The sequence below is a fragment of the Acanthochromis polyacanthus genome, chromosome 8, assembly GCF_021347895.1.
Source record: "Acanthochromis polyacanthus isolate Apoly-LR-REF ecotype Palm Island chromosome 8, KAUST_Apoly_ChrSc, whole genome shotgun sequence".
In the NCBI taxonomy this organism is placed as follows: domain Eukaryota; kingdom Metazoa; phylum Chordata; class Actinopteri; family Pomacentridae; genus Acanthochromis; species Acanthochromis polyacanthus.
In genome coordinates, this window is record NC_067120.1 from 26,028,118 (window position 1) to 26,054,349 (window position 26,232).

Genomic DNA, 26,232 nt, shown 5'->3' on the forward strand with positions numbered 1-26,232 from the left:
GGGGATAGGTAAAAGGAGAAGGGAAAACAGAGAGCATCTTAGGAATGTAGTGAGCAAGAAGAGGCGGCTGCCATTCAGCGTTTGAAAGGACAAAAGCCGGAAGATTGAGGCTCAAGGACGTGTAGAGTCTTTTATATGTTGGACCGGGAAGGCAGGCTGAGGTGTCTGAGGGGTTTTTACCTTCAGTCAGAAGCTATTATCATTCCTTGTCTCTTTGCTTTCAAGTTAAACTCTGTACATTAGCAAACTATGAAAAGACAAAAGCAAAAGGAAGCAGCAGTGCACAGTTGAGCAGTTGCCACTTTCGTGTTGAGCTGCCCCTTCCAACTGCTGCTTTCAAGGACACTTTAAGCGTGGTTTCATTTGTCTTTAGTTTTTCTGTCTTTTCTTCATTGTGACGCCTGATAATTTAAAAATGAATAAGCCACAATTTAATAGGTTTATTTATTTCAGTGTAGACAGTCTTAGGCTCATTCATTGCAGCTCTTTTCAAATAGTGCAAAAAGGGAGACTTTGAATCGGATAGGTAAAAGTAACCTGTTGCTGAATGACAAACACAAAATAGACTCAACATTAAAATAGGATTTATTTATTTTTTGACAGAAGTTGTGGTGTTTGTTCAAAGTTTGACATTTGTTTACCTTCACAATCTTGATGAGCGTCTTCAGCTGGTACATGTGGAGCTGCAGGTCCAGTCTGTCAGTCAGCCAAACACACACCGCCTTCATAGAGCCAGTGTACCATTGCTGTACAAAACAGAAAATGACAGGCATACTTATTTGTAAGAGAAAACCAAGGAAAGAAGTACAATTATTACCCAAACTGTGCAAACATACAAAAATCCATTGGCGTTCACTAATGCGGCTCTCACTTCAAATTTGACCTACCTATCATATATTACTTATGGGGTTGAACAGTTACTCTGTATTGTGATGGTTTCAGGAACTCTGACCTTCAGTTTAGGTTCCACATGAAGTGGTTTAAATAAGCAGAATAAACTCTTTCTTTATATATTGTATATATATTGTATATATATATATATATATATATATATATATATACACACTACCATTCAAAAGTTTTACGGTCACCCAGACAATTTCATGTTTTCCATCAAAACTCACACTTTTATTCATGTGCTAACACAATTGCACAAGAGTTTTCTAATCACCAATTAGCCTTTCAATACAATTAGCTAACACAATGTAACAGCTTCATTTATTTATAAAAAACATGTGTGGATTGGCTCATGGGTGTGTCTCAGATTGTCTCTGTTCCTACTCGGGCTGCAACTAACTATTATTATAATAATCGATTAATTGGTTGATTTTTTCGATTAATCGATGAATTGGAAAAAAATATTTTCAATTTCCCAGTCTTTATTCAGAAACAGAAGATTTGGACTGACATAGCAAATAAGATCATTGTAGTGAAGCCTTCATCTTCAACCATCGACGGAGGTCAGTGACGGTCATGTTGAGGATGCTCTCAGTCAGACAGCTGCTTGCTGTGGTGTACATGATGTCTTTCTCATCATGAAGCCTGTCAATGCTATTCATCCTGCCTCACTCCAACACAGCCCAGTGACTTCACTCAGACTTTGTCAGAAAATTAAAACTTAAGGCTAAATCTTCAAATTATTACCACCATTGTGTGCAAGTTGCTTTTATTTATAATGCATATCCAAACCATGCTTAAGCTGATTAAAGTGAAATAAAACATATCTCTCACAGTCACACATGCCCTATCACTATCATTAATCAGCTAAAAAGCAAAGGCTAGCATCAGGCAAGCTACCAGAGAGACTGACATTAGGTTTCCTCACTTTAAAACGAAACAAATGTAGGATAATGTAGTGACTGAAGGTGTGTGTCCACTAGATGCAACACATCGTATGTGGCATGCTGGTCCGGTTGTGGTGCGTTTCCAGCTGGGATCCGGTGTGTTTATCTGCAGCTCACTTGCATAAAGTAGACTCTACTTCTACTGTCCTCAAACATCGAAATTAGCCATTGGTGAACTTAAACAAGGTCAGATTCAGCTGCTGCACAGCTTATTTCCTGCCTCAAATGCTTTAGAAATACTTTTCCCTGAAGTGTTTTCAAAATATGAGAGGAAGTTCGCCGCCGAGCCCCTATGTTTATCACACTCGTCTACCAGACTGTCAAGCTGAAAGCGCGGTCACGTGACCATGTAGTGGCTCATTCATGACCGTCATCTGTGCGACTTTCAGATGCATGCGTTGCCTTGCGGGAAAATCGCATGTAATGGACACGTGGCGTGTTTTTGTTTTGTGAAGTGTGAAATGCTCCCACACTTTTGAGAACTTCGGTTAAACTGTTTTCTCTTTTCCTTTAAAATACCTCCTGCACTCTACCTCCACCTTGCTCTGTTTAACTCGCTCTGCAAGTGAAGTAGAGGGCTCTGCAGCATGGCGAGTGACAGGTGAATCGCGCGTCACAAGGAATCGATAATGCAGTTCCTTGCCAGCCCTTTTAATTAATCGATTATTATGGATTTTATCCATTCCTTGTTGCAGCCCAAGTTCCTACTCAACCTCCAGGCCTCTTACATCCTCAGAACAGCTGCTGTTAACTGATCTACAGTCAAGGCTGGTGGGTGAAGGAGATCAAGCCTTTGCAGTAGTGGAATCAGTTTTTGAAAGGCCTTTCTCCTCAATAAAATGTTACTCTTCTACTGATAATTTTACAAAAAATCTAAAGACATAAATGTTTTAAATGGCTTTGATTGCTCTTAATGGTCTTTATATTTTAGTTAGTGCTGTCAAATGATTAAAGTTTTTAATCAGATTAATCACATAGTTGCTGTGAATTAATTTCAATTAATCATGATTAAATGTCATCATTTTTAATCTATATTAATTGGGTTTCATTTTGCCTGCGCAAACAGACTCAAGAAAGAAGATATATGCAGTTAAGCTATTTATTAAACACCTTTCAAGGTTCATGGTAGAATTCCAGCTAACACACGCTTTGCATTATTGTGTTACTTTAAGCTGGAAGTGCTTCGGTGAAACAAAACTCCTTCCCGCAGAGTGTGCATATTACTGCATTTCGGTTGACTGTTTTGTCTTGTTTTTTTTTTGTCTTCGTGCTGTTTAGTAGGTCCTGACCAATATGGGTGTTTTGAGATCTATGCTGATTCCAGAAAAAAATTTCAATAACATATTTATCGCCCGATTAATTTTAAAAATATATAGGGAATAAAAAAATAGTTTTTTGGTCCCTCAACATGTACAACAACAGAGATATGAATTACAGATAGAACATTTTACTGTTTTACAACACTTTGAACTTTAGTATTTGTTTAACTTTACAACAGAGAGGAATTTTCAATTACAAAAATGCAACAAAGCATTAAATCGCTGTGAAATTATGAGTGACGTTACCAGCAAAACAATAATGCAGCCCTCTGATGCCCTTTAACGTTAATTCACATATTCTCTACTCCATTATTTTCTTTGCCATGAAGTCATTACTCATGTGAACCAAAATAAAAACCAGAGACACCTTTCTCAGATCAGATGTCAAAACATGTCATCTTTGACAGAGTTGCATTTTCAACATATAATGGTCACAAATAGTCCGACACTAATGTTACTCTATAACAACACACACAGTGAGTTGCTGGTACAACCTGTGTCACTGTGTTATAGTATTTTCTGATAACGTAAAACTAAGAGTGACATGGCATCATGACAGTTGCTGAAGAAAAACAGTAGTGCTAATCATTTTCACTTCAACTTTTTCTCTTAACTGAAACAGAAGAGATGCTGAGTCACTGTCAATTCCACAACGTCAAACTTGCCTGTCAGCCCACTCCTGTAATGTTGCCGGGCTGTAGCTTACTCTTGTATGTTACTGAGAAGACAGTGGTCAGGACTGAGGACTGAATGGAGTCAGAGGTCCATGTATTGGACAAATGGTGCAAGGACATCATTGTGCGTGACTCCGACACTTAACAGTGTTTACTGTTTTATAAGAAATTAAGAATATATCTGCAAAACTCCAGCTGATAATGATTATTTTGAAAAGAGCTATATCGGCCAACCAATAAATCGGCCGGTGAATTAAGCATGATGATGGACAAATCCATGTTAACGTGTTAATTTTGACTGCCCTAATTTTAGTATTTTATATTTACTTTAGTGATGCACAGTGTATTGGTGGTTAGCACCTTTGCCTTGCAGCTAGAAAATCCCCAGTTTGCATCCCGGCCTTCCTCCATAGAGTTTGCATGTTCTCTGGGTACTCTGGCTTCCTCCCACAGCCAAAAAACATGATTAGATTAATTAGAAAATCTAAATTGCCAGTAGGTGTGAATTTGAGTGTGACTATTTCTCTGCAAATGTAGTCATGTGATAGGCTGGCGACTTGTCCAGGGTGTCCCCTGCCTTCACTCTAAGTCAGCTGGGATAGACTACAGCCTCCCTTGACCTTCATGAGGATTAAATGATGTATAGACAATGGATGGGTATTTACTTTAGAAATTCACCTAGCTGCTATCCAGTTTTGTCTTGTAGTTTATACTATTTCATTTTTGTTTGTACTTTGATTTTATACAACTTCATCCTGCCTTGCTTTTCACACATCTTTTGTTGCCGCCTGACAGATAACATTGTAGGATCCATCAGCCATTTTTACACAGTGGAGCAGGATAAGAACAGATTTAACACCTTCACAACCACAGTGGAGACGAGGCTTGCTTTGATCAGTGAAGCTGAGACATCAGGACACTGCAAGCAAGACATTTTCCAGATCTGATACAAGGGTGCAAGGTAATGTAGCCACAAGGGGACACAAGCCAGTGTCTTATTGTGCCGGTCCCAAGCCCGGATAAATACAGAGGGTTGTGTCAGGAAGGGCATCCGACGTAAAACTTTGGCCAAATCAAACATGCGAATCAAATGTATGACTTCCATACCGGATCGGTCGAGGCCCAGGTTAACAACGACCGCCATCGGTGCTGTAGACCTACAGGGTGCCGGTGGAAAATGGATGAGTGTTGGTCGAAGAAGGAGGGGAGGAAGGTGTGTTCTTAGGAAGAGAGAGAAGAGGAACACCAAGAGTCTAGGACTGAGAGTAGGGATTTTGAATGTTGGAACTATGAGAGGAAAAGATAGAGAGCTGGTTGACATGATGCAGAGGAGGAAGGTGGACATACTGTGTGTCCAGGAGACCAGGTGGAAAGGTAGTAAAGCTAGAAGTTTAAGAGCAGGGTTCAAGTTGTTCTACCATGGTGTAGATAGGAAGAGAAATGGAGTAGGAGTTATCTTGAAGGAGGAGTTTGCTAGGAATGTCCTGGAGGTAAAAAGAGTGTCAGATCAAGTGATCAGCCTGAAGCTACAAATCGAAGTTGTGATGTTCAATGTTGTTAGTGGGTATGCTCCACAGGTAGGATGTGAGCTGGAGGAGAAAGAGAAATTCTGGTTGGACCTTGATGAAGTGATGCAGAGCATCCCTAGAAGTGAGAGAGTTGTCATTGGTGCAGACTTCAATGGACATGTTGGTGCAGGAAACAGAAATGATGAGGAGGTCATGGGCAGGTTTGGTATCCAGGAGAGGAACGCAGAAGGACAGATGGTGGTTGACTTTGCAAAAAGGATGGAAATGGCTGTAGTGAATACTTTCTTCCAGAACAGGCAGGAACATTGGGTGACCTATAAGAGTGGAGGTAGGAGCACACAGGTAGACTACATCTTGTGTAGACGGTGTAATCTGAAGGAGATCAGTGACTGCAAAGTAGTGGTAGGTGAGAGTGTAGCCAGACAGCATAGGATGGTGGTGTGTAGGATGACCCTGGTGGTGAAGAAGATGAAGAGGGCAAAGGCAGAGCAGAGGACCAAATGGTGGAAGTTGAAAAAGGAAGAGTGTTGTATGAATTTCAGGAAAGAGTTGAGACAGGCTTTGGATGGTCAGGAGGTGCTTCCAGATGACTGGACAACTACAGCAAATGTGATCAGGGAGACAGGTCGGAGAGTACTTGGTGTGTCATATGGTAGGAAAGGAGATAAGGAGACTTGGTGGTGGAATGAGGAGGTGCAGGAGTGGATCCAGAGAAAGAGGTTAGCTAAGACGAAGTGGGACACTGAGAGGACTGAAGAGAGTAGACAGGAGTACAGGGAGATGCAGCGTAAGGTGAAAGTAGAGGTGGCAAAGGCCAAACAAGGGGCTTACGATGACTTGTATGCTAGGTTGGACAGTAAGGAGGGAGAGACTGATCTGTACAGGTTGGCAAGGCAGAGAGACAGAGATGGGAAGGACGTGCAGCAGGTTAGGGTGATAAAGGATAAGGATGGAAGTGTGTTGACAGGTGCCAATAGTGTGATGGGAAGATGGAAAGAGTACTTTGAAGAGTTGATGAATGAGGAAAATGAGAGAGAACGAAGAGTAGAAGGGGGAATTATATATACTATCGGGCCGTCTCCGCCGCAGCCGCGCACCCACCCGCGGACGGTCTTGTCGGTCCGGCCGGTTTTGCACTGCACTTTTTTTTTTTCTTGCCACGGACCAGTGAGGCGGCAATGTCGGCAGTATTTTAATGAGGCGGTGGCCTATACCAACGAGGCGGGCCGCCTCGCAAGTTATATGGGAGGGGAAACACTGAAGAAGATACAAGGGTGCAAGGTATCAAATCAGCAGGAGAGCATGACATCAGGCGTTACAGGACTTCGCCACACAGACCTCCACGCCAGGATGAAAATTAAGCTGGTCTGAACCCCCACTCACTCACTGGCCAACAAAGGGACCAAATGGCCACCAATACACATTCTGACTTATTCCTGAGCCATTGAAGGGGGAGCTCAGGAACCTGCTTGACAATTTCAAAGACATTCCATCCACTGACAAGGAACTCTGAACTCAAATCAGAGCCAACAAAGACAATCATCCCACAATTCTGGACTAAACTCATTTTATATATATCCATTTCACAGAACAACTGAACTTTCCAATGACTTCATGAGTAATCTACCTCGTGCCTTAATTTTAATATTTTATTCTTCCTGATTAGTATCAATGTCATAATTTTAACATATCTGCCAGTCACATATGATCATGTTTGGTTTCATTTTAATCAGCTATCTGTCAGTAATGCACCTAGATACATCCTGTTCACCAAATTACAACATTTTTGAAGCTACAGACACCACCAAAAATTACCTGAAAATGTGACTCTGTGAGGGACATCTGGACATCAGCCCTCCCTGACCAAGGATGTACCAGACCCCTGCTGAGTTAATGATATGCCCACTTTAACCCTTGGATGCATGGCCAGCCAATACCTACACTCTTCCATGGGTGGGGTCAAAAATGACCCCAATTGAAATCAATGCATTTTTGCAATAAACTTGAGACATTTCTTTCATGTTGGTTAGACATTATATATTTTGTTCAACAAAAGAGTATTTTCAATTTTGATATGTTCTTTCTTCACTTTTAATTCAAATTTTATCACATAACAATCACTGAAACGGTATCAAAACATATTTAATCTTCCTCCGTATTTTAAAACAGACAGAGGGACACATAAATTAACATTCAGTGACAGTAATCAATAACATTCATAACTAGAAGTTTTACCAAACTTGGACCGTCCGGCGACAAAGATGACCCCTGTGACCTTGAAAATGAGGTCACGGTCACCAAATGCGAACTTGACCTGTGTCTTATTATGGTACACCTGTGTACCAAATATGGTGAGGCTACATCAATATTTTATGGAGTTTTCGCGCGGAAACCAAATTGTTACAGACAAACAAGCAAGCAAGCAAGACCATGCAGGTGAAAACAATACCTTCCGGAAAACGCAGTTTTGCCGGGCAGTAACAATCATAACATTCAATAACATTCATTCAACATTCATGTTCAGACACAAACATGTCTCTTGTCACTCTTCACAGCTTTCACAGACTATTTTCTTGTGGCTGTGACCATTGCAGACAGGGCTTTTGCATTTCCAACACACACACACACACACACACACACACACACACACACACACACACACACACACACACACACACACACACACACACACACACACACACACACACACTAACCCATTAGGTAGCCTATTATATGATCATCGATTATTCAATGGTGTGTGTCTGTGTGTGTGTCTGTGTGTGTGTGTCTGTGTGAGAGAGAGTGTGTGTGTTTGTGTTAGCTAACAATACTTTACCTATCAATCCTGTTAGCTAAGATACTGTGTAATAACAGTGCAACAACAGTGTATGAGTGTATGTGTATGCGTGCGTGCATGTGTGTGTGTGTGTGTGTGATTGTGTTAGTTAACAATACTGTTTGCTAATAATAATGTTAGCTAGCAGTATTGTTAGCTAACAGTATTGCTAGCTAACCACAAACCAGGCAAATTTCACAGATATTCACATAAAATTCACATATTCTGTCAATGAAAAACTAAGTTCATAAATGGAGATAATACTTACGTGTATAATGCTGTGCAAAAATGACCTCCTCGGTGGTAGGACTGCTGCCATCAGTTGTATGAGGGACAGTAAATGTTTATTTACACTCACAGTTGCCAAGAACCAATGTTAAGTGAAATATCCCATTGGAAATACTTGGGGTCATTTTTGACCCCGCCCATGGAAGAGTGGGGTACTGATACAAAAACTGATTTTTTTTTTAAATTAATGAAAAAATGAATAAAAATGCAAATGGCATCATGTCACAAACATGTTTTATGAGGAATATCTGGAATATGAAAATTCAGGTTGTCAGCTTTCAAATGAGACCCCAACCATGCATGTACTCCAAACAGTTCAAGAACAGCATTCAATTTACTTTCTGTAAATCTCAGTAGAAATTTCGGGCGGAAATTGCCTGGACCTTAAAGGGTTAAAGATATGAAGGAATAACAACCTCTGGGGTCAATTTTGACCCCACCTATGCATCCTAGGGTTAAAAGACCACATCTGAAAGCACCATTGAGAGTCTGTTTTACCATGTAGAATCCTCTTTCACCACTTTGGAGTCCTATGTAACAGGAGTCCTCCTTGCAAAGAGTCCACCTGGAAGAGTCCTCCCTTCGAAGAATCCTCTTTTACTGTCAGAGTTCTCCTACCTGAGAACAATCCAGACTCCGAGGCTCCACTCTGTCCACTGCTGTTCCGAACCACATCAACCACAGCTGACCGAGGCAGCATCATCGTAATCGTAATCGTAATCATCATCATCATCATCATCATCATCATCATCATCATCACGGCATGCAAGTACCTTTCAGTCACTGCAACTTGGCGCAGCTCTCTCAAATTATCTTTGCAAAGATAAAATTCGCAGGCTATCAAATTAGCCTACCACCAAATTGACGGCTCCTTTCAGGTGTGGTCTGTTTATCCCGTTCCCCTCAGAACATCATACTTCAAGTGTAATATTAATCCCAGTGTTACGTTGAAATATTGTGTTCTCTTCCTTCCTTTTCCCATCATTCACATTTAACCCTCTTATTTGTTTTGTGTTGTTGTTCGTCTTAATGTGTGTTATTGTTGTTGTTATTGTTTAGTTTAGTTTAATAAATGTACATAAATATAAGTTCAGTGCCTCAATTGTTTTGTTGTTCACATTTTGGTCCCTAACTTGTATAGATTCAAGCTACCTCAATTTTATACATAACCTCTCAAGCTAAATAATTCCCCTTACAATTTCTGAAGCTCTTCTTGACAGTGCAACGAGAAGCATTTTCTATGCTGCATTATTATATTTGTCTAATCTAAATACTTCACTGGTTGAATATCAGGTAGACTACATAATAATTTTGTATAAAACCCTTAACCCCATTTGAGAAAACATTAATCCTACATAAATATTGGTAGAGAAACATTGTTAATAATCTTACAGTTGTAATTGGTGGAGAAACTATTTAACCCTTACAAACATATATTAAGAAATCCTACAACATGTACAGCACTTTGGTGAGCTCGGGTTGTTTTAAACGGGTTGTATACTTAAACTTGACTGAATTTAATATACAGCTTTGGAGTCTGCCAGCTAGGAATAACGATCATCACTGGAAGATGGTCATTTACTTCATGATAGTGCATGCAAAAAGCAGTGGAACATAAATTGTGTTCTAATTTGTATGCATAATACAATATATACAAAAAATCAACAAATACGAGGATTGCATAATGTTAACTACTTTTATTACATGAAGCAGTTGAAAAAAAGTCACAATTCCAGGGCTGTCATTTTAGTTTCAGGGTAGGACCAACTGTCAATAGAATTTTAAATTAAGTAGTTGTACTTCTAAAACTGAGCCTGTGAGTTTACACACATTCTTACTGCAATAATCCTCGAGCCTGTTTTCAAAGTCAGATAACCACAAGCAAACATCATGAGAACCATCTGTAAACTCGATGAAACACCTTGGTTCAGTTGGCACTACAACACAAGGCCAAAGGATGCGCGGCATCAAAACGGCAAAACTCAAAGAGGGTAAAACATTTACTTATTCAAAGACACCAATTTACTGGCAAACTCCTGAATACTGCACGTAGAGGGAAGAGTTCACGGCTCTGCTTTGAACTTCAATGGGAGAAAAAAAATCAGGTTCCGTCTTTGTAATTTTCATCAAATGATCTTCCTTCACACCATTCGCCACCAGGCCACAGCTACCGGGAAATCAAATACACCTTTTCTCACCTGAAGAGCAATCCTCACTTAGAGCAGCATTCAAAACGCTGCTGGTAAAATGCACACATTGGGTGGCTTTATTCAGTCACCAGTTATACAAGAATGCTTGGGGAAATTGCTCTGACACTGTAATGACCTGCAATATTCAGATCTACTCTGAGAGAGTCGACAGACTTAATTTCCCACAATGACAAGAACTGTAATTACCTTCCAATTTAAGAGAGAAAAACAGTCCAAAGGTTATTTCATGCACTTGACAAAAGCCAAAACAAGTCCACGATCATTCAGGGGTCATGCAAATATTAGATTCTATCTATTGTGAGAGCAACCTTTGACCTATTTCATACTGACTCCTATTTATACCAAAGTAAGGAGGCAGTTCTTCACTTAGTCTAAGTAGTTTAGCCTCAAATTAAATGCTAGAAAATGTATGGTAACTTATGAATAGGAGTTCAAGTTCAATCACACTCCATGATTTGATTTCTTCTCTGTCCATACTAAATAAATACATTTGCTCTCTTCAAAAGTCTTACCTTATAACTGAAAAGTCCCCAGACCATCACAAATGCCATGTCATTTCGTAAACTTCTTTGAAGTGAATATAATGTACAACATTTCAGAAGTGGTCAAAGAAATAACCAGGAGTGTGTGGGCAGTTGAGGTGAAAATGGCCAAAGAACATTTTACCAAAGATTAAAATTATGGTATGTATATTTCTGATGAAGTGGATTTTGTTATATTTTCAGATAACCTATAATAAACCGATGAAAGAACCAAAATTATTTTTTTCTAGTGACCAAGACATGTTGATTTTAATGGTTCTATCACAGAAAAATCAGTTACAAGAGTCATTAGAAATACAAGATTGGCAAGATATAAAGGGTCCTTACAAGGGTATAAGGGTCATTCCAGAATTGGAGGACATTTTACGTCCCACCCATCAAAATTCATATAATCCATGTACAAAATACTAAAACATGCAGTTGTTGTGTAAATTTACTTGTCCTGAGACCAAATCTAAAAAAAAGGGAGAAAATACTGTTGAATGACCAAATTGAATCTCAAATAAAATGGCGAGGCCTGCGACAGACTGACGACCTGTCCAGGGTGTCCCCTGCCTTTGCCCGAGTCAGCTGGGATAGGCTCCAGCACCCCCCGCGACCCTAGTGAGGATAAAGCGGTGTATAGAGAATGGATGGATTGATAAAATGGCTAAAATGAAACCAAAACCTCCTTTTTCCCCCATTGATGTTTCTTTCTAATTGTAGGAACATTTAATAATTAACCTAATATTTTAAATAATACTTGTTATGCATGGAAAGTGTGACCCACAACCCAGAAAATGCACCATTTCTTTCTTCTAAATAATTTTACTCAAGCATATGATGCTTGTTTGAACTCACCTGTGGCAAGTAACAGATGCTGGCAAATACACAAATCACATCTGAAGCCAGTTAGAATGTATAAAAATGGACTCAACCTTTTTGTTTTGTGCCTATGTGTGTTACACCAAGCATGGAGACGAGAAACAAGAGCCAAGAAGTGCCTCAGTGTCAGCTCGGACCACACGTCATCTGAATGAGAAGAAGCACTACGGCAAGAGACCGAGGCGAACCCCACTTCTGACAAAGAGACATAAGAAAGCCAGACTGGAGTTTGCAAAAATGTACTTGAGAAAGCTTCAATCCTTCTGGGAAAACATTTTGTGGACAGATGAGACTAAGGTAGAGCTTTTTGGAAAAGCACGTTATTCTATTATTTATAGAAAACAGAATGAGGCCTTAAAAGAAAAGAACACAGTACCTACAGTCAAACATGCTGGAGGTTCAAAGATGTTTGGGGGTTGTTTTGTTGCCTTTGGCACTGGGTGCCTTGACGGTGTACAAGAAATCCTGAAATCTGGAGACAATCTAAATATTTTGGGCCACAATGTAGGGCCTAGTGTCAGAAAGCTGCTGCGTCAGAGGTCATGGGTGTTCCAGCAGGACAATGACCCGAAACATACCTCAAATAGCACCAAGAAATGGTTGGAGACACAGCGCTGCAGAGTTCTGAAGTAGCCAGCAATGAGTCTGGATCTAAATCCCATTGAACACCTACGGAAAGATCGCAAAATTGCTGTTGCAAGAAGGCACCCTTCAAATCTGAGACCTGGAGCATTTTGCAAAAGAGTGGTCCAAAATTCCATTTGAGAGGTGTAAGAAGCTTATTGAAGGATATAGGAATCGATTGGTTTCAGTTAATTCTTCCAATGGGTGCGCAACCAAATACTGAGTTGAGGGTGCTAACAATTTTGTCCAACCCATTTTTTGAGTTTTGTGTGAAATTATGCCAATTTTGGCTTTTTTCTTCTGCTTTTTGTGTTTTTCCAATGTACATCAAGGAAGTAAACACGTTTATACCAAAAACATTTGTAATTGCAACAATTTCTGGGAGAAATGGTGTATTTTCTGGAAAAATTCCAGGGGTGCCAATAATATCATCCATGATGTAAAACATGGAATAAAAATGGTACCATCGATGTGCAAGCTGACCCAATCAAGCCTTTGATAGTTTATTACCTATTATTGATGAATATTGAGCAGAAAACTGTAAGAGAGAAGGCTAATTTTTCAAAAATTTTTCAGCCTAAATGTCCTCCAATTCTGGAATGATCCCTGTAATTTTTGTTTCTAACTGTATGTAACAAGCATTACAAAGCAGTAGTTTTGCTCTCGCTTGTTAAGTATTAAACATCTTTCCCCCAAATCAGCTCATTAGTAATTCACCCAAGAGTCATGGGTGTGGAGATCTGAGTGCAAAGCTGTATGTAGATTGAAGCTATGATGTTGTGTGTTTTTGCAGTTAATGATTACCGTAGTTTAGTTTAGTCTTGATTTAACGGGACAATGTACAGAAACATTAAGCTCACATGAGTCAGAGATGTGCTGCACCAGATTATAGCTTATTAGCTAGTTTCCATCTGCACACTATAGTATAGACTCTGATCGTAGCTCTATTTTTTTCTTTTTCTTTGTGTACATTAATATAATGGAAAAAACTAATTTCAAGAGCACAGGTTTTTTTTTTACCCAAATTCAAAAACATTTTCAATTTGTGCAGATGCATTTTGTGTCATCTACAGTGAATTTGCAACTAACATTAATTACACCTTTTCTAAAATGTGCTGCTCTCTATAATATATGGTGCAAACCTTTTGTTCATCTTCCCTCCCTCCATTAGTTTCTTCCTCTGTCCATAAAAGACTATTTTTGTGACAATATTTGTTTTCAGTGCAAATTATCTTGCTGCTTATGAGTTAACAGCAGCTTGGAGTGTTGAAATTACTGCATGATATCTTCTGATTTTCTTCATTCTCCTCCTCGGCCCAGTGGAGCCTTTACTGGAGTATCTAGGAAGTCAGTTTCCTCAGAGTGGCTAATCAGCTGCCTGCTGGCTACCTCGCGGGCCATGTTAACTATTGTGGAAATTGAGAGCGAATATGCTCCTTAATTGAGATGATTAGAGAATGAGAGTGAAAACAGATGGAGGGAATATATAGTAGAGTTAGGGATGGGTCTGTATTAGCCCTGTAGAATAACAATATCTATATGATGACTCTGTCCACAGCATAAAAGACAGCCCTTACCACCATACTAATAAAATAGCCACAGCAGGGTTTAGGAAAGAATCAGTAGACAGCGAAGTTACTGTTCAAGCTCAGTTTCCTGTCCAAATGAGCTCCCATTTCCACCATCTCTCCTGGAATGAGAAATAGTAGGAGTACCTGATCTCCTGAATTCCACCACCACCAGCTTTATCTGGGTGATGTTTGCTTCAGATGATTCACATCTCACTAGTCCACAAAACTGTCCCGTCCCCTCTGGTAGTGTTCTGCACAAAATTAACTGATCATGAACAGGATGTTTTAATGGACGAAAATGAGAAACATAAAAATTTATGATGGTTAAAAGCTGCTACTGGAAATGATGTAAAACAGGACTGTTAGTAGAAAACTGTTAAACAAGCACTAATGTATTTATTTTACCGATCAATGCAGCAGACTATTTCTAACAGCTAGCTGCACAATAAAACTATCAAACTTCATATATTCAAGTTTGATGCACGTAATGTATTGAAGTGCATGTAGGTCGGACACTGTCTCATAATGAAGGAAATCCCTTTAATTTGTGGCCAAATCAAACAGAAACTAATGTTACTGATTGAATACTCTCTGTAATAAACATTAATAAACTAATCAGGTGTCTAATTTATGTTCCATCAGGTGCAGCACCAGCAGTTTAAACAAACCAAACATAAAAACATATTTATGTGATTTCTACATCACCAACTAAATACATGTGGGGTTCCCATGGCTTTCAGTTTTAGTTGAATATCTCTGTACAATACTATACATGTACAATAACCCTGTACTATACTATATGTGCAATACCCCTGTGCTATACTACATATGCACAATACACTGCAGATGTCCGCCCATGTTCTACCAGTACAGTTATTTCTGTTGCACAGTGCGCTCATTTCCGCTTTTGATGCTGTAACACGCATGCCTAGTGCGGAATCCGATGACTCGATTAATCACCAGAATTGTCAATAGAATACTCGATTACTAAAATAATCAAAAGCTGCAGCCCTATATGACACACAGCTGGGAGAAACAGGCATTGAACACCCTTGGACTCACCATGTCGTTCACAATGTTGGCAGCCTTTGCCAAGCAGAGTTTAATTATTGTTCTCCTCACCAGGTCAGCAGAGAGGCTCAACGTATTGGAGGTGTCGTTATTGCAAGGTGGCAGCTATTAATGTGAGGCGACATGTCCGCTCCTTCAATGTAAATAAAGCTGCTTCAGATAAAATGATCAACTTGTTTCCAATGATGTACTGAAAAACACAGAGTATTTTGGTAAAAAATTATTTTTCTCAAAAGGAATACCAGAAAGGAACTTCTTTGCTTTTGTTTTTGTCACGCCACTTTATTCTATCTTGTTTCAAAATGCTGACACTGACAGACTACTAAAAAAAATCCTTAAGATGAACATAGCTGCAACAAAAAAAGTGTCATTATGGCAAACATTTTATTTTGTTATAAAAATTACTTGAATGTTGAATGTTAGATTTATTGACTTCTGCCAGGAGATCCACATTTATTTATTTTTCTTTTTTCACAGTTTGGAGGTTTGTCCTTGTTTTGTCAATGTGATTTGACTTTGAATGTCAAGAGCTCCCTCTCTCTCCCTCTGCGTGTGTGTGTGTGTGTCAGTGTGTGAGTGAGGGCATGTATTACACTTCTCCTCCACACAAAGATGTTCCCTGGTGAGCACTTGTACTCAAATAAATGGACAGACACATACACGCATGCACACGCAGAAAAAAAAACCATAAGCGTGTTGACCCCCGTGTCTCCATCTCTTTTTGTCACCTAACAATCTCTTTCTTCTTCTTTATGTCCATCGATGCTGATAAGCTGTGTTTAAAGAAAAGGCGCTGTAAATTAATTTGACTTTCATTCACTCAGAGCCACGTAAACAAGACAATTGCATACCCTGGTCCTCCTGGTAGGTGGCCTGATGCGGCCATTGAACATAGGATTTGCTTCCTTTGTTAAACACAGAATGCATGTGTGTGTATGTGCAATGCATGTTGGAAGGCTGAGCAGAGACACTTGGAGGCCCCGCCACCCCCTCCTCCCTGGTGCATGACTGGACGTATCTGAGCTCTATTAGATTCAACCCCTTCAACCCCCATCCTGCAAACACACACACACAAACCAGCACAGCGCAGCTCGACGCTCAGCCACAACACTCTGAACCCTCAGAGGAGACGGTGGGTGGCAGAAATCCATCGCTTGGCTTCGCATTGCTAATGCGTACGAAGGTCTGAGCCGCCATGTCTGAGCTGCTGCATTGACTCACAGTAGTGATCTGACGCGTGTTTGACAACTCGCTGCTAAAATATTCTCATAAAATCTAAGATTGGGGGTGGTCGGTGAAGAAAGCGAACAGCATGGGATGGAAGGGTGGTTATATAGATGGATAGGTGGATGTGTAGAAGGGTTTTCAGCTCCAGCAGAGTGAGCCAAAAGCTCTCGGTGCTTTCTAAGTGATAAACAGGTCAACAGAAGCAGTGAGTGTTTTCAGCCTCAAAGCGACCTGCTGCTGCTCTGAAAATTGAGAATCAAATAGTATAAACACCTAACTGTGAGCTCTGTTTTGAAAGATTTCACAAGCATTAACTGTATATCTTACTAACAGATCAGACACAATATAACCTTATTGTATATTTTCAGTGTGTGTGTGCATGCATATTAAGTAGTACACAACCACAACATGGAAAATATTTTGCAATTTTTCAACATTTTGTTGAAAAAAGTTTTACCTTGCTGAAGTAAAAAACATACTGATGAAAAGAAAATCCAACAAATGTTACTGGAAAAAGAATAGATCGATAATATGTTAAGGTGCAATAAAGAGATGAAAAACAATGGTATAGATAAAAACATCAGATCTTTGGAAAAATATGAGGTGACTGGAACCTTTCTCAAATCAATGCATAAAACAAACTAATTGTTTTTTTCTTAATTATTTCAATCTTGAAAGCGCAAATCAGGCTACTAAACAGTTCTACTTTTCTTCTTGCTCAAATATTTAAAGGGTTATCTTTACTCCATGCAGACAGAAGACTTCCTTCTCAGGAACGTGTAAACATTGTTTCAGTAAAGTGGTGCTTTACTCAAAATCAATCTTGAGAGTATCATGCACAGATGAATATAGCTTAGAAAATATAAGCTATATTATATATAAGCTAAGCAGAGCAGACTGAAGATCAGGAAGGCTACGAGTCCAGATGGCATCAGCTCCAGGCTCCTCAAGTCCTGTGCAGATCAGCTGAGCAGGATTGTGGAACATATTTTTAACTTGAGCCTGAAGCTGGGGAGAGTACCACAGCTGTGGAAGACATCCTGCGTGGTACCGGTGCTGAAGATATCGCACCCCAAGGACCTCAACCACTTCAGGTCGGTGACATTAACATCCCACCTGATGAAGACCCTGGAGAGGTTGGTCCTCTGCCATCTGCGACCCCTGGTGAGCTCATCATTGGACCCGCTGCAGTTTGCCTATCAGAACGGCATCGGGGTTGATGATGCAGTGATCTACCTCCTGCAAAGATTTCTCTCTCACCTGGAGAAGACGAAGAGCACTGTGAGAATCATGTTTTATGATTTCTCCAGTGCCTTCAACGCCATCAAGCCTGCGCTTCTGGGGGACAAGCTGGAGCAGACAGGAGTGGACTCCCACCTCACAGTGTGGCTGAGGGATTACCTTACCAACCGGTCACAGTTTGTGAGGGCAGGGGACTGTGTGTCTGACACTGTGGTCTGCAGTACAGGAGCCCCACAGGGGACTGTCCTTGCCCCCTTTCTTTTCCCCCTCTACACTGCAGACTTCTCCCATTACACCACAAACTGCCATCTTCAGAAGTTGTCTGACGACTCTGCCATCGTCGGCCTCATCACAGACGGAGATGAGGAGGAGTACAGAGAACTTAACCGGGACTTTGTGGACTGGTGCCTACTGAACTGCCTCCAGATCAATGCGGTGAAAACCAAGGAACTGGTGGTGGACTTCAGCAGAAACAGACACACTTCTCCTACACCAGTGAACATCCAGGGAACAGACATTGAGATTGTGGACTCCTACAGGTACCTGGGTGTTCACTTAAACAAGAAACTGGACTGGACTACTAACACCAGCGGACTTTACAAAGAAAGGTCAAAGCAGACTCCACCTGCTCAGAAAACTGAGGTCCGTCGGGGTGCAGGGAGCACTTCTGAAGACCTTTTATGATTCTGTGGTGGCATCAGCCATCATTTATGGAGTGGTCTGCTGGAGCAGCAGCATCACGGCTGCAGAGAGGAAAAGACTAAACAAACTGGTAAAGAAAGCCAGTTCTGTCCTGGGCTGCCCCCTTGACCCTGTGGAGGTGGTAGGAGACAGGAGGATGATGACAAAGCTGTTGTCTATCATGGAGGACACCTCCCACCCCCTGCAGGAAACAGTAAGATCACTGGGCAGCTCCTTCAGTGACAGACTGCTTCACCCGTGGTGTCTAAAGGAGAGAAATCACAGCTCCTTCCTTCCTGCTGCAGTCGGACTTTACAATCAAGCCTACTCCCAGTAGTCTCAGTTATCCCACTTACAAACTGTGCAATAAAAATGCAAATGATGCTGTGCAATTTCGTAAATATTTTGCTGTAAATACTGCTTTCTTCTCTTCTTCTGAACAAAATATTTTTGTATATATATATATATATATATATATATATATATATATATATACACACACACTGTGTGCATTGTGTGCTGCACTCTTCCTTGATTCAAGTGTTCTATTTGCTGCTGTACACTCTAAATTTCTCCGCTGTGGGATTAATAAAGGTTTAATCTATCTATCTATCTATCTATCTATCTATCTATCTATCTATCTATCTATCTATCTATCTATCTATCTATCTAAATACACTGCTCAAAAAAATTAAAGGAACACTTTGAAAATACATCATATTTCAATAAAAAAACAAAACTGGATATTAGCATTGATATGGACTGGATAATGTGCTAGGAATGAAAAGTGCCACATTGTGTAAGGATCTTCTCCTCACCCTATTCCTACCTGGCATTCCAAATATCCTATCCGTCTCCCTCCTTTGTCTCTCCCTCTTTTACTCTCCTCTCCTTCTCTCTCTGCTCTCCCTCCTCAGCGCTTGAGTGCTGAGTGGAGTGTGGCCTCACAGCTGCCGCCACTCAGGTGATTAGCTTCACCGTGAGACCCGGACAGCTGAAACTCATTGCCAAGATTACACCTGCTGCAATAAAGACCGGCTGAACCGTCCACACCCTGCCAGATCATTGAACTTGACTCACCAACCTCAGCCGTTCGGGTTCCCTCCTGCCCAGTCTCCTTGGAACCCATCGGAAACCATTCAGCTCTCGTCTTTTTCCCCTGGACTCCCGGATCCACTCCCCCTGCGTCCTTCTCCCCACCAGCTTCCCTCCTTCGTCTGCTGCCGGCTGCCAGGACTCTCCCACCTCCATAACTCATTCACCCAACAATAAAACCGTTTCATTCCACCCAGCCCTGGTCGTGTGGCTCTCTGCTGGGGTCCAGATTCCTAAAATTGTGACACATTGTTTGATGGGAATGAAAATTATCAACCCCCCAGGAGGGCTAAATTCAAGACACCCCAAAATCAAAGTGAAAACTGATGTGGCAGGCTAGTCCATCTTGCTGAAATTCCTTGGCAGCAACTCAAAATGGTATTCAGTAGTTTGTATGGCCTCCATGTGCTTGTATGCATGACTGACGATGCCGGGACAAACTCTGAATGAGATGACAGATGGTGTCCTGGGGTATCTCCTCTCAGAACTGGACCAGGGCATCACTGAGCTCCTGGACAGTTTGAGGAGCAACCTGATGGTGTCGGATGGAACAAAACATAATGTTCCAAAGGTGTTCTATTGGATTCAGGTCAGGTGAGCATGGGGGCCAGCTAATGGTATCAGTTCCTTCATCCTCCAGGAACTGCATGAGTTCTCTTACCACATAAGACTGGGCATTGTCGTGCACCAGAAGGAATCCAGGACCACTGCACCAATGTAGGGTCTGACAATGGGACAAAGGATTTCATCCTGATACCTAATGGCAGTCAGAATGCCATTGTCCAGCCTGTAGAGGTCTGTGCGTCCCTCCATGGATATGCCTCCCCACACCATCACTGACCCACCACCAAACCAGTCATGCTGAACAATGTTACAGGCAGCATAACGTTCTCCACGGCTTCTCCAGACCCTTTCATGCCTGTCACATGCACTCAGGGTGAACCTGCTCTCATCTGTGAAAAGCACAGGGCACCAGTGGTGGACTTGCAAATTCCTGTGTTGCCAGCCGAGCTCCACGGTGCCAGTCAGCGAGCACAGCGGGCACTAGAGGCCCTCAGACCACTCTCATTAAATCTCTTTCTGATTGTTTGATCAGAGACATTCACATCAGTGGTCTGCTGGAGGTCATTTTGTAGAGCTATTGCAGTGCTCATCCTGTTCCTCCTTGCACAAAGGAGCAGATACCTGTCCTGCTGATCGGTTGAGGACCTTCGACAGCCCTGTCAAGCTGTCCCAGACTAACTGCCTGTCTCCTGGAATCTCCTCCATGCGCTTGAGAATGTGCTGGGAGACACAGCAAACCTTCTGGCAATGGCACACACTGATGTGCCATCCTGGAGGAGTTGGACTGTCTGTGGAACCTCTGTAGGGTCCAGGTATCGCCTCATGCTACCAGAAGTGACACTTACCCTGGCCAAATGCAAAACTAGTGAGAAACAGTCAGACAATATTAGGAAGGAAAAAAATGTCAGTGGCCTTCACCTGTAAACTCATTTCTGTTTTGAGGGTTGTCTCATTGTTACCCCTCTAGTGCATCTGTTGTTAATTTTATGAACACCAAAGCAGCTGAAACTGACTAAAAAGCCCCTCAGTTACTTACTTGACCAGATCAGTATCCCGCATGTTTCACTGATTTGATGCAATACTTAGATTAAAAAGTGTTCCTTTCATTTTTTTGAGCAGTCTATATATAAATGAAAGGTCTGGGTTATGCACAATGATTGGTGGTTAGCACTTTTGCCTTGCAGCTAGAAGAGTTGACATCCCGGCCTTCACAGGGTCTTTCTGCATGGAGTTTGCATGTTCTCCCTGTGCATGTGTGGGTTTTCTCCAGGTACTGTAACTTCATCCCACAGTCCAAAAACATGCTGAGGTTAACTGGTAACTCTAAATTGTCCGTAAGTGTGAATGCGGGTGTGATTGTTTGTCCCTGTGTGTAGCCCTGTGATAGACTGGCGATCTGTCCCCCTGCCTTCACCCTAAGTAAGCTGCGATAGAGTCCAGCTCCCTGCCCACGACCCTACTGAGGATGAAGCGGTTTGCAGATCATGGATGGATGGGTTACGGGGTTCCTAAAGCTCTTTGACCATCCAACAAGGACTTCTGATGGGACAGCTGAGGCACAGGTGGTAGAGAAAGTTGTCCACTAATCACAGGGGCAGTGGCTCCTTCTTTCCTCATGCTGAAGTCTACTTGGTCAAGATGCAAGGTCACTGCAAATGATTTCAGTTGTGCTGTCATTGGTGTGTGCGTGCGTGCGTGCGTGTGCTTTGAAGTAAAAGGTGCGATGTACACACGTTTGGGGTCACTTAGAAATGTCATTATTTTTGAAAGAAAAGCAGTTTTTTCAATGAAGATAACATTAAATGAATCAGAAATACAGCCTAGACATTGTTAATGTGGTAAATGACCATTCTAGCTGGAAACAGCTGATTTTTAATGAAATATCTACATAGGGGTACAGACCATAGAAATCATAGAAGCCTCGTGCCACTGTCCAGCATAGGCTGACGATGCGTCAACCGGCCACCATCTTGGAACAGGAGTGAAGTTGTAAACAAACAATGTCTGGTACATGCGAGACCATTACACAACCACAGTTTTCCGGTCATAACTTTCCTTGTAATGCATAGATTTCGACATGGTATGGCTCATTTGAAATCTTACGAGGTCGTCTTTTGATTACACTCCCAATGAGATGGTGTCAATCAGCACAACAGGTTTTAGGGACCCTTTTCCTGCAACTGTTTGTTGTGTTGACCTGTTGTGATGTCAGGTTTCTCTGATCACCATGATAAGCAGCTTCTAAGTTATTTAGTCTACTGATTATTCCTTTTTTGTGCCGCATTTCCATATGGGATTAACATCTTTGAACAATTATCTTGAAATTACGTTGAAGTTTAATATTAAGTTAATAAAAATTTTGAGGGCTTTTCTCTTTTCTCATTTTCAGTGCTTTACTACTAAAGAATTTTCAAAGCTGGCACAAAGTTGGAACCAAGCCTAAATTCTTCAATTTACTTATGTTCCATGCGTGCATGAAAAAAAGCTAGATATTCTGCCCTCCCTAACGTCTTGTCAAGTTGGCGGGTAGTTAACAGTCTTCATACAAAGACAACGCTTTGTGGGTTCAGGCTACGCTTTATTATCTCCACACGAATTACTGTAAAACTGAATAGACAAGAAAAATACAATAAGTAACGATATACATGAAAATACGCGTATAAACAAAGGCCGCTAACTTGATGCTAATTCCTATGGGAAAACCCATTTACATGCTAACGGTTAGCATTGCGGTCGCGGAAAATAGTACAAGATCAAACTCAACAGCATCGTACTTGCTCAATTCAATAACAAAAATGGTAAGTAATTCAGTACTCACAGGCATAGATTTTCCTCACTCTGAGAAAAAAGGGAACAACATAGCTGGCACAAAGTTGGAACCATGCCTAAATTCTTCAATTTACTTGTGTTCCATGTGTGCATGAAAAAAAGCTAGATATAATATTGATTTCATTAACTGCTCATCAAAAACAATATATCCTTTTCTAAGTTCAGGATGAGTTTATTTCTGACACCCAATTTGCCATCTCTGTGTGCACTTCTCCAAAGATATAGCCACATCAAGAAGTGACAGACTGACAATGTCTTGGTATCATACCATGGGTTTCTGCTACAATATCTGGTGAAATATGTGAAAAGTTCAATGGAAAGGACATACTCACTTGTGGAATGTGATTCCTTGTGCCCTTGTGTTTGGGTTGCGTTGTATTGTGCAGCCCCAGGCCGCACAAGACTGTGGCATTTTGAGATTTTTTGTCAATCGGTGTGTGATAAATACGCTTATCGCTGGTTTGTTTACTCCCGCTTGCTCCCATTCCAAGATGGCGGCGCACTGACGCATCGCTCATTGGCCGGCGAGGCATCTAGTATATCTATGGTACAGACGCCCATTTCCAGCAACCATCACTCCTGCATTCTAATGGTACATTGTGGTAGCTAATTGTGCTATATGGGTAACTGATGATTAGAAAACCCCTGTGCAATTATGTTAGTACATGAGTAAAAGTGTGAATTCATGCAAACATGAAATTGCTTGGGTAACCCCGAACATTTGAATGGTAGTGTATGTGTAGTCCACTTATCAACAAAGCTTATGGATTTTATGTTATGAGACCTGAATTGCCCCTTCTGTTCACAACATATTGTCCAACTAACTATTAGCATCCTCTGCTGCCTTTCCACTCACCAATTGTTATATTAGTGGTAACATCTGACAGAGCTGGAGGTACAAAACTTTTCCTATCCCAATAAAATCCCCAAACCAATCAAATAACAGAATGAGTAGCACCATCTTGATGCCTATCTTGAAGAATCATACACCTACACATTTTGCTTTTTGCTGATAGTTTTGACAAATAAACAAGCAAGGATAGAGAGTAGATTCATATCAGGGGTATGGTGAGAATCCATCAACACCGAATAAATGTGTTTCCTGCTGAAAGAGATTTTAGATTAACTTTATCACTCTTCACCTTGCGTTTCTTTATAGATCTACAGGGAAGAAAGAGCTTTGATAAACAGCAAATCAAGTGTGAAGAGGGAGGACAAAGAAAGCTGGAGTGAAGAGGCAGAGGAAACTTAAGAGGTAAAGGATGTGATCAGGGAATATGAAAAATGGAATAAACAAAACAGAAATACGTACAAAAAGAGCTGATTAGCGTCCTAAAGATCTGAGTGATGCTTGTAGGAAGCATAAACCCAAAAAGAACCTTGAAACATAGAGTTTTTAAACAGAAAGCAGTAAGAGGAGAGCTGCATTTGTCCATTTTAAACAAGTTATTAAGTGTTTAGCTAAGTTAGAGATGTTCAATTCAGCACAAGTTGAATGTCTGTGCTTGACCGGATTTCAAAGATATTGTAGCATATAAAAGCGTATCAATAGAGTCTTGTTGATATTTTTAAGAAGCAAACCATGTTCTGTGTCCCTACAGTTTTATCGCAGTTAGAAGAAATGCTTCCTCTTAGGTTTTGTGTGAAGAGGCTGTTAACACCATTTAACCTACTAGGAGAATTAGCTGAGATGCTATAGCGTGGAAAATATTGGGACTAAGTTAGGCCAGTAATGTCAGATTTTCAAGTGGAAATGACAGTGATTTGTTGGTCCGTGGAAAATACAGCTGTATACTGCTTCCCCTTTGCCCTGATGAAGACCTGCAGGCTAAGAGTTTGTTTGCAGTGGACTGAAGTGTGCAGAGCCTTTTTTTTTTGCATACAGACCAAAATATCAGAATCCTTGAAAAGCAGCAAATGAGTTTAAGTTGTTAGTATTTACTTCAGTAAACATTTCACTAGTTAGTTTATGATCTCATCCACTAGTTTCAAGACATTTTTAAACAGCATGGACATAACTTAGTAGATAACGCTTCCACTTAGAGAAACGTACATGGCAAAGTGGGCATGTTTTAGGGCAGGGATATCTTATGATTGACAGGACATCTCTGTATCAATGTGTGTAGTGTCCTTAAATTCTCAGTCAGTGTTACTGCGGTAGTGATTGTGTACTTTCTAGCCTGTGCGTTGTGTGTTTCCTTTTTATGTGCCAGTCTGATATTCAAATAGAGCTGTGGTGTAGCACTGTCGGGGTCGGCATTTGAGATTGAGGGATGACATCGCCTTCGAGTCAGAGGGCGTGCCATCTGTTCTCCACTGATTCCAACCAGCAATACATCAGCATAACTCATTCTTTGTTTAGTAGACTGTGAGTTTTGGTAATGTATAGTAGGGATGAGTGGGCACTTTTGAGATAACTGTTTTTTCTCAAGTTTAAGTTAGGATAGGGAGGTAGGACTGTGTTTTTCTTTTACCAATTTTTGTTTTGTAACAGTCAGACTCTCCTATCACTCATTTCAAACAGTTTTAAAGGCCAAATTCCAAGATCACAGCTTCAACACAGTAGTCGACAAATCTATTTATTTATTTAACCTTTATTTAAACAGGTAAGTTAGTTGAGAACTGATTCTCATTTTCAATAACGACCTGGCAAAGAGGTGGCACACAAACAAAATGAACAGCAAAAAAGATTGCATATACAACAAGTCACACAATATTACAAAACAAACTATGGTATGACTTGTAAAATAGAAAGACTAAAAACAGGAGCAATGGTCTTACGCTAATTGATTTTTTAAATAATGAGATTGATATATATGAGGTGAGTTTTAGGGATTGTTGCAGAGAGTTCCAGTCATTAGTGGCAGAAAACTGGAATGAAGATCGACTGGGAGTGGTACGGACTTTTGAAATGTGGAAGTTGATGAAACTGTTAGAATGAAGAGTACGGGTGGAGTTATGAATGGTAAGTAATGAATGCAGATATGGTGGTGATTTACCAATGAAGGTTTTGTAGATGTACAGAAACCAGTGTAATTGTCTGCAGGAGTGAAGAGAGGGCCAGTTCACCAGAGAGTACAAACTGCAACGGTGGGTGTTGTAAGGAGCTCCAGTAGCAAAGCAGAAGGAGAGTAGTCGACAGTGTCTAATTTATGGAGACAGGTTTTTGAAGTGGATCTGTATAACACTTAGACTTTTACTGTCTGTACTTTCAGATTTGTT

General features: G+C 40.8%; 1 protein-coding gene across 6 annotated transcripts in view; it reads right to left on the bottom strand.

Moving 5' to 3' along the window:
* The window catches only part of cadps2 (Ca++-dependent secretion activator 2), a 561,419-nt gene that overhangs the window by 9,558 nt on the left and 525,629 nt on the right, over positions 1–26,232 (bottom strand). For all 6 annotated transcript variants that reach the window (XM_051951549.1, XM_051951548.1, XM_051951546.1 and 3 more), the window contains one exon: positions 642–746. In XM_051951549.1, coding sequence (XP_051807509.1) covers positions 642–746 — 105 coding nt within the window. The remainder of the gene's footprint in view (positions 1–641; positions 747–26,232) is intronic.